The sequence below is a fragment of the Diceros bicornis genome, chromosome 14 (genome assembly GCF_020826845.1).
Source record: "Diceros bicornis minor isolate mBicDic1 chromosome 14, mDicBic1.mat.cur, whole genome shotgun sequence".
In the NCBI taxonomy this organism is placed as follows: Eukaryota; Metazoa; Chordata; class Mammalia; order Perissodactyla; family Rhinocerotidae; genus Diceros; species Diceros bicornis.
Window position 1 is genome coordinate 27,672,155 of NC_080753.1, and position 20,167 is coordinate 27,692,321.

A 20,167-nucleotide genomic window follows, 5' to 3' on the forward strand; every position below is an offset into this window, starting at 1 on the left:
AGAGAGGAAAACAAGGCATTCACAACGCCTCAGTAAACATTTCCTAAGCCTTGGCTGTCCTCATGCTGCTCTGGCACCATGCAGACATTATGTCTTGTGTGGGCCATGAGGGGGGCGCTGCTAGGAACAGGTCACTGCTTCTCCTGCCTCTGTGCTTTGCTTGTGCTGATTCCTCTGCCTGGAAAGCTACCCCCAGGGAACCTTTAAGACTCAGTTCAAATGGCACTTCTTGCATGAAGCTTTCTCCCATACCTCCACCTACCCAGGCCAAATTGAGTGTCCTCTCCTCTGCAGTTTCCTAGCACCCTGCTGTGGAACTTATCACACTACCTACTTGCCTTTCTATCTCCTCCACAGACTATGAGTGCTGTGCGAGCTGAGACAATGCCTTATATCTTTCTTTATATCCCAGTGCACGGTGTTCCCATAAATGCTTATAGAGTGATGGGAGGCGGAGAGGAAGAACAATGGGATTCTGTCAGAATCAAGTGTCTCCTGAGAGGTAAAAAAAAAATCTGTGGGGGCTTAAAACTGGGCAAAAAATCCAGTAGCACATAGCTGTCGGAAAAGCGGCAAACACTTTAGTTCTAAAGAACCACCCGACGGCCACCCAACCCTCCCACAGGTCAGAATGTCTTCCTTGGGCATATCAGGCTCAAGCACGATTCCTGCTCAGCACCTGCACCACCTGGCTCTGTGACAGGCTTGCTGCCTCCACTCTCGCTGACCGACTGAGGACCAGTTTGATACCACATCTGCTTGCAAAGTACCATCAGATTCCTGGCCCTACTCAAAGTGGCTGATATCTGTTGAAGGGCTAGGAGAAAGGAAGCCGTGGACAGAAGATCCTATTCTTAACAGTGTGGCTTTGAAGTCGTCAGCTTCTCTGGACTTATGTGTCCAAAGACACACATGAACAATGGGTTACCAGTGGCCAGGTGGTGGGAAGCACCTGTAAGGGCAGCAAGGTTCTGGTTCTTCTCTGCTAGGCCTTTATGTACAGGAATTGACATCACAGCACTTTGGCCCTGAAGCTTTCCCAGAAGGTAGTGCAGTACTGAATTATTAAAGGGACTGAACACGATAATCAGATCCACCCTGCTTCTATGCACTCTCATCCCTGCCCAGTAACCAATCCTTCCTGTCCATTAGCTTCCTTGTGCTTTGCCCCAGGCTATTTCCTTCTGCCACAAGGACATTGCAGAGTGGCTCTGCAACCCTCAACGCAGCAGGTCCCAAGTGTGATGAGATCACTTGCTTAAATGAGCAGTTATTCACTATGCAAGCATCATTTGTTAGGAAAACTCACCCATCCCTTCCCCAATCTCTTTATCTAAGCTCTCTCCAGCTGGGAGCCTTGTTGGTAAATATATTAGGATGACCAACGATAACATGGTAAGATTAAATTTATCTTTCTGGTTTAACAATATGCCCAATTTGGTAATTAAACTGTGACTCTTATAGATAGAACCTGTATATATGTTTTCTTCAGGCATTCTCCAAGTTGTGAATCTTTGACTTGTATACATCCTATCTATAATTGATTGTATATCCAACCCAAGGTTTTTGCAACCCCAGACAGCAACTAAACTGTCCTGAACAACGGCACCTTCTAGTGATCAGTGCAGCAAACTGTCCGACCGTGTGTTTCCTAATCACACCCTTTTTTACCCCCTATAACCAAGGCACGTACTCTTTAGCCTCCCCCTTCTCTGCTGCTCAAATAACTGAATTAATTCTACCTCAACTCTTTCTCACACATTCATCATCTTTAACTCTACTTTTTCCCATTTCTTCCACTTCTTCTTTAGCTCAAGAATCATTTATCTGACTCTCTTCTCCAATCAAAAAATATTTGCTGAAGTTCATAAATAACTCCTTTGTTGAGGGTACTCACCTTCTTGTTCATACCCACTCACCTTTCCGTTCCCTAATGAGGACAATTCGTCGTTCTTTCACTTCTGAACTCAGATTATCTACCATCTTATTAATGCAATTGTCCAGGACCAGGGAGTGAGTTTTGGACTTGATGTCCTTCCGACAAATGGGGCATTCTATCTTCCGCTTCATCCATTCATTGATACAATAGGAGCAGAAACTATGGGCACAGTTCAAGGTGACAGCCTAAAATAGGAGTGGGAACACACACATCAGAACTGTCACACACTTTCCCAGGGCAGTTGTGATCTCAAAGCTAGGCCCGGAGTTAATTCCCAAGGCCAAATGGAAATTTAACCATAACCCCATCTAGAGGGCTTACAAAGGGTATTAGAATCATTCTTGGGGATGGGAAATTTTAAGCTTCAAGTTAGACAATTCATTTTCTTTCTGAAAGTTAAGTTCACAGACTCAGGCCCCAGGTAGGCTAATTTGTCCATTTTGTTCCACGAACTCAGACCACACTGCCAATGTGGGTTAGCTACCTTGCAAACAAATGCCACTGGACACAAGTAGGAGTAGTAAGTGTGTGAATGTTTCGTAGAAATACATCACGAATTCTCTTAGGAAAAACAAATTATGTCCTCCTAATGGTGAATCAGAACCTCAATTCTAATATACGAAGGGGAGCACATACTGAATACGCAATAATACAGAATGGTAGGAGGTATCATCTCTATTCAAAAGAAACTAAAAAAGCAAAATAAATGTAAAAGACAACTAAAAAGGCTGAGGAAAAAGGAACTAAAAAATGTTAAGAAGTGTAGTGGGTTCACTGACAGTGCCTGAACCCCTAAGTAAATAAGCCTATGAGAAGAGACAAAGCAAAAGGAAACCTGTATTTGAGGGGCTCCTCTGAGTAATTCCAATGGTCAGATTTCTGCCAGGGCCCTTTTCACTCCCAAGAATATAAACCATTCTCTTCGTTACTCTTCTTTATGTACATTTCCTATGATACTACTTATCCTGAGGCTCAAAAGTCTTCATTTCTGCTTTTAGGATATCAGTGGAAAATAACACAGAAATTATGTATTTTTCAAATGCCAAGTTGAGCCCAGAAAGCCAACTAGGAGACATTCTGTTTACTATATGAGATAAATTCTCATACACAGGAGTAAAAACCTGTCTGATTAAAATGAAACCTCCTTCCAACACTGACTTTAAGAGCTGGCCAGCAGAAAAGGTCAGGCGGTGTTTGTAAACAAAACACAGGTCAAGTTGTTTGTCTGTGTCTGTGCAGATGCTCCGGGTTGGCTAACTCATCACCCATTCCAACCCCTCTCTCCTTGTCTAGCAGAGTCCATAAGCCCTGTCAAAACAACACTGAGTTTCTCCAAAGTAGGAAATCAAATGACTGGAAACTATGGGGGAAATTATGACCTGAAGTCAAAGCGGATCCAGAGCAAAAGAAACAGGTCTGCCCAAGAGAGATTTTTCAGGAGGCTAATAGACTCAACCTCCCTAAAGACCACCAGAAAATAGGAAGCAGCATGTGTATGCGTTTTCCTTTGTAAAGGAGTCTGAAAAGCACTGTCATCATTTAACAACTTGAGTTTAACACTTGTGGTGTAAGATGAACTGGTCACAAATGCTAGAATTTGTGAAAAATAAAAGAGAGCTATGCAAAAATATGACAGGATCACAAACGGTAACCTAGAAGAGAGATGTTTCATTTTCATAAGGAGCCTCAGAGTCCCTGAAATCTGCTTCACTTGGCTGCTGAATTCCCAAAGCAACCATACACATCAGTGACATTTACCACCCTGTTTAAAGGCTGCACTACACACCCACTCAGCACCGTGCCCATTCAGAGTAAAGAGAGGAGCTTCAATGATCAGCTTTATTCTGATACTTCAAAAACCCAATGCCATGTAGCCCTGTTTTCTCCCCAACAATAAAGACAGAGTTTTACTGTAACTAAAAATATTGATAATACCACATAAATACTCAAGAACAAATGAAATAAGAAACAGGACAATGAAGGTAAAGAAGACTGCAAAAACAAATGAGAAATAGCCATCTCTAGAGGTCACTTTGAAGTCAAATAGCTACATTAAGTTCCTGGAAGAAAAATCTCTTCAGAATGTTTCCTATAGCAGAAGCAGCCTGTGAAGCCGAGGCCTCATGCAGGGTTGCGAGAGTGAGGAGGAGTGAGCCACTGCTCATTAATTACCTCAATGAAGTATTCTGAGCAAATAATACACTGGAGCTCATTCTCTAGCACGTCATTCACATGGCTAAGAACTTCCTCCTTCTGTGCTTGCACCTTCTCCTTCTCTTCCTGTAAAGACACACAACCCCACCTGTCATTCGGGAGAGCCAACAAGAAGGCAAAATAGAACAGGGATGGAGTTAATCCTCTGGAATAGGATTCAAGAGGAGTCTACATTAAAAATTCATCCTGGTGCAGCAACACAAGAATAAAACACTTTCCCTAGGGTTTCCTGTTTCTCGGAACTGCTTTCTTATATAAGGCACTATCTTCCTCTCTTTCTGTTCTCCACTTTTTCAGTATTTGTAGTTTGTCTCCTTTCCAAAATTAACCAAATGAGAAAAACTGAAGGTATTTCAAGGCAAGCACCAACCACCCAAGACCAGAACAAGGCATTAAGCATGCTATACTATAGCGAACTGCAGTTTAGAGGTGATATAAAATCATCCCAAGCAACTAAGAACTTACTGGACAAGAAAGAAGACATGAAGAACAGTTCATAAAGGTAGGAAGCTGGAATTAGTGTATAAGGTCCCTTGTGTTCTCTGCAGTTGCCTCTTCTATAAAATAAGGATAATACCTATATTCCCTGCAGGCAGGAGGCTGAAGAGACAGCCTCTCTGAAGTACCTTCAGGCCCCAAGCTCTACGGTGCTAGCGACTGCCCACTCCTGCAGAGGTCTGCAGCGCAATCTCCCTGTGCTTTCCCTAAGAGGGCAGACCACTTGTGGATACACTTTTTAGGGAGGATCCTAAGTGTGTTCTCTTGAAGCATACATTTATTTAAGTTAGCACCTCAACCCCAAAACAGAAAGCATTAGGAGCCCCTGAGGGGGAGAGGAGAAGTCATTTAGGGTATATCTGAGTGGCTGATCACTTTTCATCTTTTATTTTCTCTTCTAATCCAAGCAAAGACTTTCAGACTGCTTAGGGTAGTGAAGAGGATCTGGACTCATTTGTTTTTTTTTTTTTTTTTGGTGTGTGTGTGAGGAAGATCAGCCCTGAGCTAACATCGATGCTAATCCTCCTCTTTTTGCTGAGGAAGACCGGCTCTGTGGACTCATTTCTAACTGGAGTCAAGTTCCCTAAGAACTTATAAATTGGGAGGAAAAGTACTGTGACTTAACCAGAGGATAAGGATATCAAACTAACTGAAAAGAGAGTCTCCTCTTTTCTGTATTCTGCTCCAGGTCTGTATGTGAGGAGGGGTGGGCTGAGAGATGCAGTCAGACTCAGGCATTAATTTCAGGTCAGAGGGTACAAACTGGTGGCCTGTGGACTGGATCCAGCCCATAGACTTGTAGTTTGGCCCTCATGGTATTAAAAAACAAAATAAAAAATTGAACTTGTTGCCAATATTTGAAAATTGGGATATTTCACATAAACATTTGGATTTCTGTCTTCTGCGGAAAACTCAGAAGATCTGACAACACTGTGCTAGCATTTCTCAATGGCAACAACTGGCTGCAACAGAGAAGAGCTGCCTCTTAGGGTGGGGTGGCGGGGGTCAAGTGCCTGTGTCCTCACAGCTCCCTACTGTGTTCTTCACTCATTTCTATTACCAGTCTGACCCTAGTGGGCATTTGTGTTTATAACCCCTAATTTAAGAGTTCCATTGATCTGATTGTGGGAAATAATTACATAACCCATCAGAATGAACTATTTTTTATTCTGACTGCACCACTCCTTCACCTATGTCAGTGAGACACTCTGAAGGAGCACCTACCCATAGACAACGGACTAGACTGCAGGATGTGACTGTTTTATTCCCAGCGTTTCGCTTCTGAGTGAGGGAAGGAAATAGATGTTGTCTTACAGGCAGAAGAACCTTCCACAGGCCTGAATAATTTTACAGATTATTTCCCTTGAGGCAGGGAACAGCTGTAATCTCTCTTTTCATTCACCATAGCAACCCTTGCACTGTTGAAAATGCTGAGTTGCATGTACTAACCAAATTCTAAACCTTCATCTTCTTTCCAGTACCTTGGTCTGCTCCAATTCTTTGTTCTTGGCTTGAATGATTGCTTCAAAGTCCTTCTTGCTGCGATTTAGCTCTTCCATTAGAGCCTGATGCTGCAGAAACATAGCAGATACATACTCAAGATAAGCTACACGGCATCCTTCCTTTTAGCCACACACATGCCTGCTCCCTCTCTCTGTCAATGGCTTTGGTTCAAGGGATCAATGAATTGGCAATTTCAAAATAATGCCTTTGGGGCTGCCCTGTGGCTTAGTGGTTAAGTGTGCGCGGTCTGCCACTGGCAGCCCAGGTTCGGATCCCAGGCACGCACCGACGCACTGCTTGTCCGGCCATGCTGAGGCCGCGTCCCACATAAGCAACTAGAAGGATGTGCAACTATGACATACAACTATCCACTGGGGCTTTGGGGACGGGAAAAAAAAAGGGGAAAAAAGGAGGAGGATTGGCAATAGATGTTAGCTCAGGGCCAGTCTTCCTCAGCAAAAAGAGGAGGATTGCCATGGATGTTAGCTCAGGGCTGATCTTCCTCACAAAAATAATAATAATAATAATAATAATGCCTTTGTTGCTTGAGGACATCCCATTCACCTGCTGTTTTCTTTCAGGGAAGGGGGCAAATAGGGAGAGAGGCTATCAAACCCATTAATCCCACAGGAAATAACCCAACCTCCACGGCCACCCAAATCAAATGAAGAACTTATACCACCTTCCAGAAGGTCTGATTCTGTAGTTTTAGCTCGGGGCCCAGGAATGTGCATATTTTTAAAAAGCCACCCAAGTAATACTGGGAACCAATGATCAAGAACTAGTAAGTAGCTCAGGCTACCCAGCACTGTGAGTGGCTTTTAAGAAATAATCAGGGAGAAATGGGATTCAGGGAAACTAGATAATCATTTTCATTAAAATAAAAAAGACCTTTAACCTATTTATTCTACAAATTACACACTGCAATGCTCATAAGGCAATGCTGCCTGAACCCTGCCTGTGTATTCCGGAAGCTGGCACGCCCGAGAGCTAACAGCTCATTCATTGTGACTAACTGCCTACACTGAATGTCAAGAGGTTGCAATTCTATGGAACATAATTTTTGAGCTTCCTCATGCTTCAGTATAGCCTATACTTTAAATCTCATCTCAAATCCTTTTTTAAAGAAGGTAAAGTAAAGGTAAGTATTTCTGAAAAGCTATTACTCAAGAAACAAATTTTAAAATGTGTGGTCTCAGGCCCTATGGCTTAGTGATTAAATGTGTGCGCTCCGCCGCTGGCGGCCCGGGTTCGGATCCCTCGCACGCACTGACGCACCGCTTCTCCAGCCATGCTGAGGCCGTGTCCCACATACAGCAACTAGAAGGATATGCAGCTATGACATACAACTATCTACTGGGGCTTTGGGGGGAAAATAAATAAATAAATAAAATTATAAAAAAATAAAAAGAAAAAAAAAAGAAAATGTGTGGTCTCCTGAAAAAAGCAGTTATGTCAGAAGGCCTGGGTATTCATCTGGACTGCTAATTAGATGTGCACCTTAACTTACTCATCTATTAAAATGGGAAAACAGGTGCCCCTCCTCCATCAGTGTTCATAAGAAAATAAAATAACAGATAATGAAAGCACTAGAAAAGTTTTTTAAGGTCTATGTAAATGAAAGTTGTTATAATGGCCTGGTAAATGAAAAAGAACAGCTTCAGAGGGACCAACAGGGTGGACCAAAAAACACCCATGTTTCAGCCGAGCGAGTGGTATGCCCAGGCAGGCTGTTATAGAATCATGACCTAAAGGTATCCCATTTCAGGCTAACGAATGGAGACTGGCCAAGTACCTCACGCAAAATGATACTATGTTTTCCTGTCTGTCTCAGAAGAGGAACAAGAGTAGTAGGTGCAGGGTACTCAATGATCCCTTGGAGATTTCCAAGTAGCAGAACCTTACTCTTTTCCAGTCAACTTCAAAACAGTATCTGAATATTAATTTAATAATGCTCTAAATGGGAAACATGCCTACCCTCCCACCTTAAAAAATAAACAAGCTTAGAAAATAAAATTCCAAAAAGACTGAATTAATTTTCACCTAATTCTTTCCAAGGCTGTTTGTGCATGCCCAAGGAAATCAAGGCAGGCACCATCCCAAGCTTACAATAATATGTGACTGTTAACACTGTAAGAAGTTTGGGGGATAGATATGCAATAAAAGAACATAAGGATAGATTCTCCTGACCAAATTTTAATGTGACTGGTCACTTTTTTCAAGGAGATATGAACCGTCCCACTAACCTCCTGACTAAACTTGCATCAAACCACTAATCATAACACATAAAGGAGAGAAGACAAAGTAGGTTTTAAAGATGCAAAACAGCTTATAAAAAATAATCAGATGAAAGAGGTAGTCAAGTTAAATGAAATAAATTACAAGTAATCTTTTAGGAGAATTTTATTCCTGTGAGCCTTGCCCTTCTAGTAAATTGATGTTTTGCTGACTGTTAAACTGTACATTCTCAATCTGACCTAAAATGCTTAATTGGAACATTCTTGAATAGTTTCTGGATGGCTCAGCTCAAGAATGGTGAGGTAACAGAGGCCCTAATAGGCCCTGGTGGCCAAGTCACAGCTCGCAATTCCCTTCTGCTGCCCTCACCTTCCCGGAAGTGCAGCCACTTCCCCAGGGAGCCTCCTAATTGCTACAGGCTCCGTTCCATCTTCACTAGAGCAACTTCTGCTCAGATGAAGATGTAACTTTTCATGCTGAGGTCTGGCATGTCTGTGAGGCTCCAAACCTCCAACATGATGGTGTGAGCAGCTGCCACCTCCTCTGTCTACGGACTGGAAATGCCACAGAGGTGTGTGCTAAGCAGCAGAGGCAGCCAGTGGCCACACAAAGCCTGGCTGCCCCCAACTCCACAGCCCACTATAATCTCTGTACAATGGCAAGAGATAAGTCACCTCCTGCAGAGCCTGGGCCAGCTGGTGCTTCAGGTCCTCTTCTCCTTGCTCTTTCTCCAAGCCCTGCAAAGCCAAAAACAAAATGGAAAGTTTCCCGCTGGGAGGGGAAAGAAGGAATAAAATCCAGCAACAAGCAGAATGAACCAGCTAGCGTGAGCATCTGGGAACAACAGGGGGCAGGGAGCAGGTGGAAAACCTCCCGTTTTACTTCAAGCTGTTGGCAGTAATGGATTTAAGCAGAGTTAACTGCTCAAATACTGCACACCCGAGGGCTGTCACCTTCAAGCCACCACTCAGGTTGTTCTGGAGAAACTCTGGGCTAATCCTCCACGTCTCCACTGGTTAAGGCTGTGACTCCCAAAAGGATGTAAACTGAGAGCTTCTGAGCCACCTGATATCTAAACTCAGATAGACTCCCCCAGACTGGCACTCATGAGCTCCACCATGTCTCCTCCCTCACTGTCCCTCACTCTGGGTCTCTTTACCACTTCCGGCGCATAAACTGCTCCTTCTCCCGCCTTGCCTGAGCTTATGCTATATTTCCTCCATCAGCCCCCTCTGATGTGAATGCCTTCCACATCATCATTACCCTACATCCAGCACCTTCCACAAGTACGTCCGGGCCCTTCCCTCCTTACTTTAAGAATTACCTACTTATTTAATATGCCAACTTGAAATTATTCTCTAATTTAAATATATTGACTCAAAACTGTTCTGATTACTTTGTGTGTATAATACATCTGGTCTCCTCCACAAGACATATTCCTTAATGGCAAAAACCATTTATTAAGCATCTTTATAACCACCCAAACCCAAGTATAGGGCCAGGCAACATGGGTGCTCAAAAAAAATCTGTGTGAAGGAGCAAGGGTTAAATGAGCTTCTGAACTAGTAGTAGGGGTAAGATAAATCCCAAGGGCTTGGTGGCAGACGGAAATGCAGCTAATAAACAAAGGACTAGATACACTTCACCAAGAGCAATTTACACATGACCCTCTCATACCCAGAGAAATTATTTAAAGCAGTGCTTTTTGCCTTTCTTTACCATTTTGGTATGGAAAAAGATTTTACAGCTATATCTTGAAGCACGCCCAGAGCAGCCACAATATTAATTAACAGTAACTCTTTTTCTTGAACACGTTAGCCTTTAAAAGAGTTCTGCTCTGGTGAAGGTGTGATACACTAAATATGTAGAGATAAACCTCCCTCTATTAATTCAAGAACTAGTCCAGGCTGGATAAGGGAAGCAAAAAAGTACACATAGGCACTCAGCATATACCCTTAGAAAGACCTATTTAATCCATGGCCTTTGCTAATACTACCAGTTCAAGGGGATTCCAGAGATTAGAATGAAATTTATAAATTGTTCAGTCGACACTACTGGTTGTTCCTTGCCCTGAGCAAAGGTAAACAAAAGATAAAAGCTTATTCACTTCAATCCTGATTGGCCCTTCTCAGTTCTAAGATCACAGTGGGGAATTCTTGACATTCCGTATTACCTGAGCAAGTAGGTGGGAGTAAAATGTGCGGTTCTTGCCAGATGGGAACTGACATTTTGAACAGGGACCAGATCAACTCTAGCCTAGAAGCTTTGTGCAAGAGCTTGTCATCTAAGCAAATGACTCAGGGATGGGGACACATTTGGTCTTACCCTGAGACAGCTAAGACAGTCATTATCCTACCTTCCTGCTAAAGGCACTATAGGAGGTGGCTTATCACTTAACTCAACAGTTGAGTTATGGTGCACCTGTTCTCTCCTATGCTGGCTGCTCAGGATAGAAACAAAAACACTGCCTGCCTTTCCAGCCTCCCACTTCCTAGGTTAGCTAGAGTTAACTAACCATCATAGCTAACAAGTTGCCAGGTACAACAAGGCAGAGAAACCAGCTGACCCATACCTGCCTTGAGGCTAAATGATTTGCCTTTGACCACAAAGCAAAGATAGATAACTCATGAAGACAACTCGGTTTAATTAGAGTATGCTGTGGTTTTGCGGCATCCTGACCTTCATCCAACCTCTCTCTGAATTTACCTCAGTTCTGAGATGCCTCAGCTTTGCATCCTGAGATCAGTTACATCCCAAGTGGCTCTGCCACCTTACACTCCATCTCGGCACCCCAACTCTGGCTCTTGATTTGATCACCATGCTGAAGCCTTAACCCTTTACTCGACCCCCTTCTCTCATCTCAGTTTTCTGTTCCCATTCCACCTCCTGTCCCTGGCACTCAGCATTTGGTCCCTGACCCAGAAACAGAGAGGTCTGGCCAGAGAATCACAAAGAGCCTGCCCACCCCCCCGAGGGGCAGTCTTGTCCTTCCCTCCTGTGTCGTACCTGGAGATGCTGCTGCTCTTCCTGGAAAGTCTTCTCTAGCTGCTCCACTCTGGCCTGCTGCTGGGCCTGTTCTACACAGAGCTGGGACTGTAAATCCTGCAGTTCCTGCTCCATTTTCACAATCATCTTTGAGTTCCCTTCTTGGGTCTGCTTTTTCACATTCATAACAGCTACCTGCTTTTCCTGCATTTGTGTTTTCAGCTTCAGAATCCTGGACATGGTCACCTTAAACAGCTCTAAGCTGCTCTGAGATGCTGAAGGGTTTGAGGCTTTCTGCTTCTTTCGATGAAGCTCTACGACTTCTGCGGGGCCAGGGTAAACGTGAGCCCCTGTGGTCTTCTCACTTGGCTCAAGAGAAGTCAACTTAGGATTCAAATATTCAGAGGGTGGACTGACCACTTCACCTTTCTCATGTAACTTCACTGGTTGACCAGGTTCACAAGACACTTTACTTATTTTGGATTTCAAATTTGAGGGGCCTTCAGCTCCAGGACCCTCTAATTCATCAAAACTAAATTTCCTTTTAGTTCTCAGGCCCTTATTTTTTTCTATCATCTGGCCATTCTTTGGGGCAAGACAAGGATACATCCGTTCCCAGTCTTCTTCAGTAACTTCATATTCATACTCTGCATTCTCCTTATTTTCCAGAGGCACCCCAAGCTGGATGTGGTCTCCCTTATGAATAGAATATATCTCTAAAGGTTCTAGACGTTCTCCGTTCAGCCAAACACCATTCAGACTCTGAGGAAAGGGAAAGAAAGACAAGATAAGCTTCATGATCTTCCTCCTCTTAATAGAATTTCTCTCCTACTGCTGCAAAACCTTCTGTGCCTTTTCATAAGGAAAACTCTTGAGAACAAATAGAAATGAAAGGTTCAGAAACAGCATTCTTCAAACACCGCTTTGGCTTTTTACCTGTATTTCACATTCATGTCTCCACAGAGAACTGTCTGTATAACAGGCAGAATCACCTTTTTACTTGTGGAAGAATTACTTAAATAAATACAGTAGCATTAACAGAAACAGAAATTGAATTGCTCCTACTGACCTACACTGGGGGCAATGGCCCACGACTGAAAAAACTGCTATTAGTGAAGGAAGCGGCATCTAATGACTAGGTTCAAAAGGTAGGCCTGGCCAGGAAAGTCATACAACACTGTCTCTGGATGTGGCCCCTGAACACACTGGTGAATGAGCAAAGCACTTCCCAGTACACAAACCAAAAAAGAGAGTAGCAATACCTTGTACTGGGGTCAAACCGCAGGTAGGATCTGACCCCATTAACAGCACCAGAGGTCCATGGGCAATACAGCACAGTGGCTAAGAACAGGAGCTCTGGACTCAGACAGACTTGGGTACACAGCTCGAATGCACCACCTTGGACTTATTAATTGCATGGCTTTTGGCAATTTACTTAACCTCTCTATGCCTCAGTTTTGTCTGTAAAATAGGGATAGTCCAGTACCTACCCCATACTGTTCCCACGAGGAATGAATGAGATAATACATGTAAACACTTAGCACAGGGACTCACATATAATAAATGCTCGAGAAATATTTACTCTTATAGTTTTAATTAAATCACAGCATAGGGGTGAAGAGCATGGACCCTGGAGTCAGACTACCTGGTTTTGTAATCTGGCTCCATCACTCAATAGCTGTGTGACTTTGGGCAAGTTTCTTAACCTCTCTATGCCCCAGTTACCACATCTATAAAATGGAGGATAATAATAGTCTCTCCCTTATGGTGTCTGTATGGATTTAAAGAGATAACATATGTAAAGTACTTAGAAAAATGCCTGGCACCGGGTAAGCATTATATAAGTCTTCACTACTAGTATTATGTTCTGGCTCAGTTGATCTATCAACAATCACTTCAATTCTATGTTCAGCATCTTACAAGGTAAATATACCAAGTGTAAAAGTAGAAGATATGAAAACAACTTTTAGCAGCTGACTGTGGAAAGGAAAACACAGGGCACATATAAGCAAATGTGGGATTACACAGCACAGCCTATAAATGCAAAGGGATATCATCTATAGCTGGGTTAGCTAAGAGATGCTAAATGGGGATGAAGGCTTCTAAAATAGACTTGAAACAAATGTATGATTTAGAGTTGAAAGAGACAAGTGGGCATTTTAACCCATATGAAGGACTGAACTTTGGAGGACAGGCCAGAGATGAAGCTCACATCTGAATTGGGACTGATTTCTGTTTATGCTGGTAACAACAGCTACCTTTCAGCCAGAAAAAATACCTGGTCAACCCAAATATGAAGGACAGGGGGCTTCACCATAAGACACAGAGGATGAAGGGCAGTAGGATCTCAGCTCTGGATTGGTATTAGGCCCTTGTTTCTGGTTTTATACTATTTGGCTTGAGCGAGGAGAGAGAAAAAAAGAAGAACATAGATATACACAGAGAGACAGGCTTTAACCCACTGCCTTGGGCCTAACCTGGCTTATCTGGCCAACCTTCTCTCAAACTTTCTATTCATATTCAGCGCGAGATATTATGGGGAGTGATCAGTTGTGCTGACTTCTGATATAACAAGTGGGGAAATAACAAAGGAGGGGTATGGAGGCCAGAAGAATCTATTTGAGAACAATTTTTTAGTAGAACAATTTTAGATTATATGTAGGAAAAAGATCTCAAAGAAAGTAATATGACACAGGAGGCCACCTGCACCTAATGCCAAGCTACAGACATTTAAGAAAAATCTCAAAGGCAAAGATATGGTTAAATAAATAAATAAAGAAGGTTACAAAGCAGCCCAAGGCTAGAGAGAACAAGGAATCCTAAAAAGCTGGGGCAAACTTTCAAGACACAATGCAGCCCTCCACTAGAAGGTCTGTAGTAACCTGCCTCCTTCAGAGCCCATTTAGGTCTGGAAAATAAGCTCTCAAAATTTTCCCATCACATTTTATCCTTGGATCCCTCTATGTTTACCCGTTCATCACCCCCTGGTGACACCTAGTGGTATAATTTGGACCACAGCCCTGAGTCAGGTCTGTTCACAAGATGACTGTAGAAAAGAATGAAAACAATTGAGTACTGCCCAGGATATGATCTCAAATACAATGGTTTAAATAAATCAAACTCCGATCAAGCCTTTCTTGATATTGGTTTTCATAATCACCAGTTTGAACAGTGTCAGCAGCAGCAAAGTGATAACCAAAGAAACGCCTGCCCGATGTCTCTTAGCCATCAACGGGGAAAAGGTGGGATAACCCACACTCTCTTAAACACTAATTACTTCACCTGATGCTCAATCTCTGTCCAGTGTCTTTAATCAGTTCTTGAGGACAGTGGAAACTCAAAGCCAAAAGGCAATGTTTTCTTGGAGTTTTCCAGATGATTTATGGAAATGTTTAAAACAAATAGCAGTAGCTGAGTCTCACCCTCAGACTGAGTTAACTGGTCTGAGATGGGAACTAGGTATCAGGATTTTTAAAGTCAGGTTTATATACAAACACATATAGTGTGTAATTGTGTCAACACACAGTGCCCCTTTACAGTCAACCCTTCCCCCATTCCCAGGCAACTATTCATCTGTTCTCTGCCCTACATAGGCAAACATATCTTGTATAAATGGAATCATACAAAATGTACCCTTTTGAGTCTGGCTTCTTTAACTTGGCATAATGACTGAGATTCGTCCACGTTGTTGTATTAACAGTAGTCTGATGTTTTTATTGCCGAGTAGTATTCCAGGGTATGGGTGTACCGGTTTGTTTATCCATTCCCTAGCTGTTTTTTCCAGTTTTGGGTGACTACAAATAAAGCCACCATAACCATTCATGGACAAGATTCTGTAAGAACCTAAGTTGTCATTAGTTTATAGTAATACCTAGAAATAGGATCACTGGGTTTAACTGTTTAACAGTAAGAAATTGCCAAACTGTTTTTCAAAGTGGCCAATACCACTTTGTACTCTCACCTGCCATGTTTAACAGTTCCAGTTACCCTGCATGCTCACTACTGCTTGGTATTGTTTTATTTTAGAAATCCTAACAGGTGTGTACCAGTCAGTATTTTTTTAAATTCTTTACTAAAACATAACATACAAACATAAAAGTGCACAAATCATAATGCACAATTAGATGAATAATCACAAAGTGAACATCTCAATGTAATACCACAAGGCTTAAAAAAAAAACAAACCACATTATCAGCAACCCGGACACCACCTAGTGCCCCCTTTTAGCCACTAAGCCCCTCCCCCTCCATATGGTGACTACTAGTCTGGCTCAACATCACACATTAGTTTTGCCTGGTTTTGAAAATTATATAAATGGCACCATATAATGTGTATTCTTTTGTGTCTGTCTTCTTTCACTCAATATGTTTGTGCAATTTATCCATGTTATTGGATATATAGCCATGCGCTGCATAACACTGTTTCAGTCAACAACGGACCGCATATCTAACAGTGGTCCCATAAGATTTGTACCATATAGCCCAGGTGTATAATAGGCTATACCATCTAGGTTTGTGTAAGACCACTCTTATTCGCACAACAATGAAACCATCTAACAATGCATTTCTCAGACTGTATCCCCGTTGTTAAGCAACACATGACTGTGGTAGTAGTTCACTCATATTCATTACTATATACTGTTTCACTGTAAGAATATTTCAGTTTATTTATCCATCCCACTATTGATGGACATTTGGGTTGCTTCCCTGGGAGTGAAAATATTGTCATGAGGTATATATACGGGCAACTTTAACAAATATTGCCAAATAATTTTTCAAAATAGTTGTACCAATGTACACTTCTACCAAAAGACTACTTGCTCCATATCTTTTTTTTTTGGTGAGGAAGATCAGCTCTGAGCTAACATTCGATGCCGATCCTCCTCTTTTTGCTGAGGAAGATTGGCCCTGGGCTAACATCCATGCCCATCTTCCTCTACTTTATATGGGATGCTGCCACAGCAAGGCTTGACAAGCGGCGCGTTGGTGTGCGTCCGGGATCCGAACGCCGGGCCGCTGTAGTGGAGCACGCACACTTAACCACTACGCCACCGGGCCGGCCCTACTTGCTCCATATCTTGCTAATATCTGGCATCATCGGTATTTAATTTTAGCCACTCTGGCGGATGTGTAGTGGTATTCCGTTGTGGTTTTAATTTGCATTTCCTTGATCATTAATGAGGCTGAACAACTTTTCATGAATATTGAAAATTTGGATACAATCTTTTGTGAAGTGCCTGGCTCTTGCCCATTTTTAAAACTGGGTTATCTTTCTTACTGATTTGGAGTTCTGTATTTATCCAAGTATAAGTCCTTCATCAATTGTGTGTAGCAAATATCTTCTACTCTGAATTTGCCTTTCACTCTCTTTTGATATCATGATGTCTTTTGGTGAATGGAAGTTCTTAATGTTAATGTGATACATGGTATTTAAAAAAAATACTGATGGTAAGGACAAAAATGGAAACACGGTTGAGAACCACTGCTCCGGCTGCTAAAGAACCAGAAGCTGAACTATCCCAAGCAGCAAGGTTTGTTCACACAAAGTGTAACTCACCAGAGACTTTAAATGCCAGAGCCTACAGAACGACAAAGGTAGGAATCACCAGGTAGCAGGTGAACAGCAACATGGTGGGAGAAGAATGAGACAGGCTCAAACGATACACCTGAGCCCTTAGGACTGGAGACAAGCAAACCACCAAGGCATTTCAGATTGTGACTCTGAAACAACTGACTTTCTGAAAGAGCTGGATACCAATACATAAGACGAACTATCTGAAGAGCTTCTCAGTTAACTGAAATCTACACAGCTACAACTATCCTCATATTTTGTGTGCAGAGTTAGAAGTCCTGCAACGTTATTATTTTTTTAAAGCCAACTTTAAACCAAAATCCATTTGTTGCAATTTTTGGATCTGTACTTAAGCTTTCACTTTCTGGCTATTCCAGCACATGAGACCATTTCATGAAGAGAGAATGGAGTTCTGAGTTTTGAATTATTAGAAATATCTACCTCTTGAAAGAGACTTGGCAAATGACTTCAAATATGACCATAACAATAATATCCTGCACCTGAAATCCAAATCCTTCAACAGAAGGCTGCCAAGGCATCATGCCAGAAAGAAATCAGAAAGAAAAAGAGCATCTGTTAAGGAAAAAAGGGGAGAGGAGGGGCTTTTACCTATAAGAATAGTTGCTACATCAAAACACCCTAGTCACAGCTTCTCTCAAAAATCAGAGTTACCTCACAAACTGAATCAAAGCTAAATGGCTTACATCGCTTGCACAGAAAAGACTTGGAAGAATCAGGAGCGTAACTTTCCTCTATACTATTGGTCTGAGACCTGAGAGAGGAGTGTCATGATAACAGCAACCCTAGAAGAAACAGTACAAAGCAAACACTGGAGAGTGGCCTGGGAGCGCAGCCATGATCTGTTGCTAACACAGGCTGCCTCTGTGTCCCTGAGGTTGACATTCAAGGAACACTAAAATCAGTCAGCTAGTGGCTTCCCAACCTCTCAAAATCTGCTCTCCCATAAATGGAGCAAGTCTATACCTCACATAACCAAGGAAACAAGCAGCAGAGAACTCACCTCTATAATACTGTAACCCCATTTCTCAGATAGCTAACTCTAACAAGGAAAACATCTTTTCATAAGGTGGTCTGATATAAGCTATTGCAGGGGCTTTAAAACCTTGCAGCAATGTCTTAAATTCACATAATTATTTTTTTTTTTTAATTATGCAACCAGTATAGCAAATTGCTTGTGTCCTTTACTGGTATTTGACAACAGAGCATAGCAGAGAGACTTATTTGCATTTGAGCCCTGGCTCATTCACTCACTCAACCAGTCAGTTATGTAGAAGGCTTTGGGCAAGTCAGTTTCTCTCTGGGCCTCAGATTCATCTGTCCCCAGAAGAGGTTAAACAAGATCATCTCTAAGGTCTCCTTTTCAGTGCCAATTTCAATTCTACTCATAAGGCCTTGCTAAGAGTGCTGAACCAATTTACTTAGCATTTCTAGCCTCTCCTTCAACACAGTGCCAACCTAACTTAATCCATGCAGGAAGGTACTTTCTCTAACAGCTTAAATCTAGCATTTTTATGCATGCAGAATGAGACTGGTGGGCAGCATGCAGGATACCTGTGATACCACGAATTATAGTAAGAAATATATATTTGGTCTTCATTCCCATTTCTGGGACAGAGATTCTAAAACCCTTGGAATTTCCTAAGTGGTGAGAGATAAAGGTGTCTTTTGTTATGTTAATGAGGTGACTTTCAGAATGCCCCAGGTCACCTAAGTAAGGATGAGGGCAGGTTGCCAAGGGAACCAACCTTGTGACTGGAGAGCTGGAACTTTCAGTCCCACCCTTCGACGTCCTGGGAGGGGAGAGGGGCTAGAGGTTGAACTGATCACCAATGATCAATGGCCAATGATTTAATGAATCATAGCTATGTAACGAAGCCTCTATAAAAACCCAAAAGGACAGGTTCAGAGAGCTTCCGGGTTGGTGAATACATGGAGGTGACGGGAGAGTGGAACACCCAGACAGGGCATGAAAGTTCCATGCTTCTTCACACATACATTGCCCTATGCATCTCTTCCATTTGGATGTTCATCTGTATTCCTTATCATATTCTTTTATAATAAATTGGTAAACAGGGGCCGGCCCCGTGGCTTAGCGGTTAAGTGCGTGCTCTCCACTGCTGGCGGCCCGGGTTCGGATCCCGGGCGCGCACTGATGCACAGCTTCTCCGGCCATGCTGAGGCCGCATCCCACATACAGCAACTAGAAGGATGTGCAGCTATGACATACAACTATCTACTGGGGCTTTGGGGGGAAGATAAATAAATAAATAAAATCTTAAAAAATAAATAAACTGGTAAACATAAGTAAATATTTTCCAGAGTTCCGAGTCGCTCTAGTTAATTAATTGAATCCAAAGGGGGAGGAGGTCATGGGAACCTCCAATCTATAGCCAGTTGGTCAGAAGCACAGGTGTTAATCTAGCCTTGCAACTGGTGAATGGCATCTGAAGTGGAGAGGTCTTGTGAGATTGAGCCTGTGGAATCTGACGCTATCTCCGTAGACAGTGTCAGTACTGAGTCAAACTGTAGGACACCCAAGCATCACTTGGCGGTGTGGAGGTAAACCTCTCAAACACACATCGGAATTGGTCTCAGAACCATTTTAATATTCTTCCTTCTAACAGGTCTCTTTAAAATCCTTCCAACCAGAGCAGTGTAAAATGGTGTCTGAAGATATTTTATACTTTCTAATCCTAAACTGTCTACATTAGAATTTTTCTTACCTCATAACCTCTATTTTCATTGTATTCCTGGGTGCTTATATATCTGCACTTTATGTATTTCCTAATTGCTGGGCTTTATATACTATTTCACATGCCTTAGTATTCACACTAGATAAGTGGTTTTCAAATTTTTTAAAGCAGAAAATCGCTTTATTCAAAGGAAATCTTCCTCAAACACCAATACGTAAAATAAGTTAAAAAAGGGGGGAGGTGGTTTGCTCTGATTGAAAGGAGTGGGGAAGGGAAGGAGCTAAGTACAGTCAGCTCAGCTCCTCTCTCCTCCTCATGCCCTGAACCACAGGTGTACTCCAGAATTTTCTTCAGGTTCCCAAGGTTTCTGGACCTTCAACTTACAAAAGGCCAATTCCCCCGGTATCTTAGTCCAGTTTCTGAAGCAGGACCTACTGCCCCAATTCAGGTGTTCCCTCAAAGTAACTAACTTCAATTCAAGTCATTAGAAATTATTTTGGCATA

At 42.4% G+C, this 20,167-nt stretch overlaps 1 protein-coding gene across 5 annotated transcripts in view; it reads right to left on the bottom strand.

The window, feature by feature from the left end:
- Positions 1 to 20,167, bottom strand: part of RNF8 (ring finger protein 8) — a 37,472-nt gene that overhangs the window by 7,219 nt on the left and 10,086 nt on the right. For 3 of the 5 annotated variants that reach the window (XM_058554459.1, XM_058554455.1, XM_058554457.1), the window contains 5 exons: positions 11,399 to 12,139; positions 9,067 to 9,129; positions 6,133 to 6,222; positions 4,112 to 4,219; positions 1,920 to 2,124 (listed from right to left, as the gene is read on the bottom strand). In XM_058554459.1, coding sequence (XP_058410442.1) covers positions 1,920 to 2,124; positions 4,112 to 4,219; positions 6,133 to 6,222; positions 9,067 to 9,129; positions 11,399 to 12,139 — 1,207 coding nt within the window. The remainder of the gene's footprint in view (positions 1 to 1,919; positions 2,125 to 4,111; positions 4,220 to 6,132; positions 6,223 to 9,066; positions 9,130 to 11,398; positions 12,140 to 20,167) is intronic. The other 2 variants (XM_058554458.1, XM_058554460.1) reach the window with 2 other exon arrangements.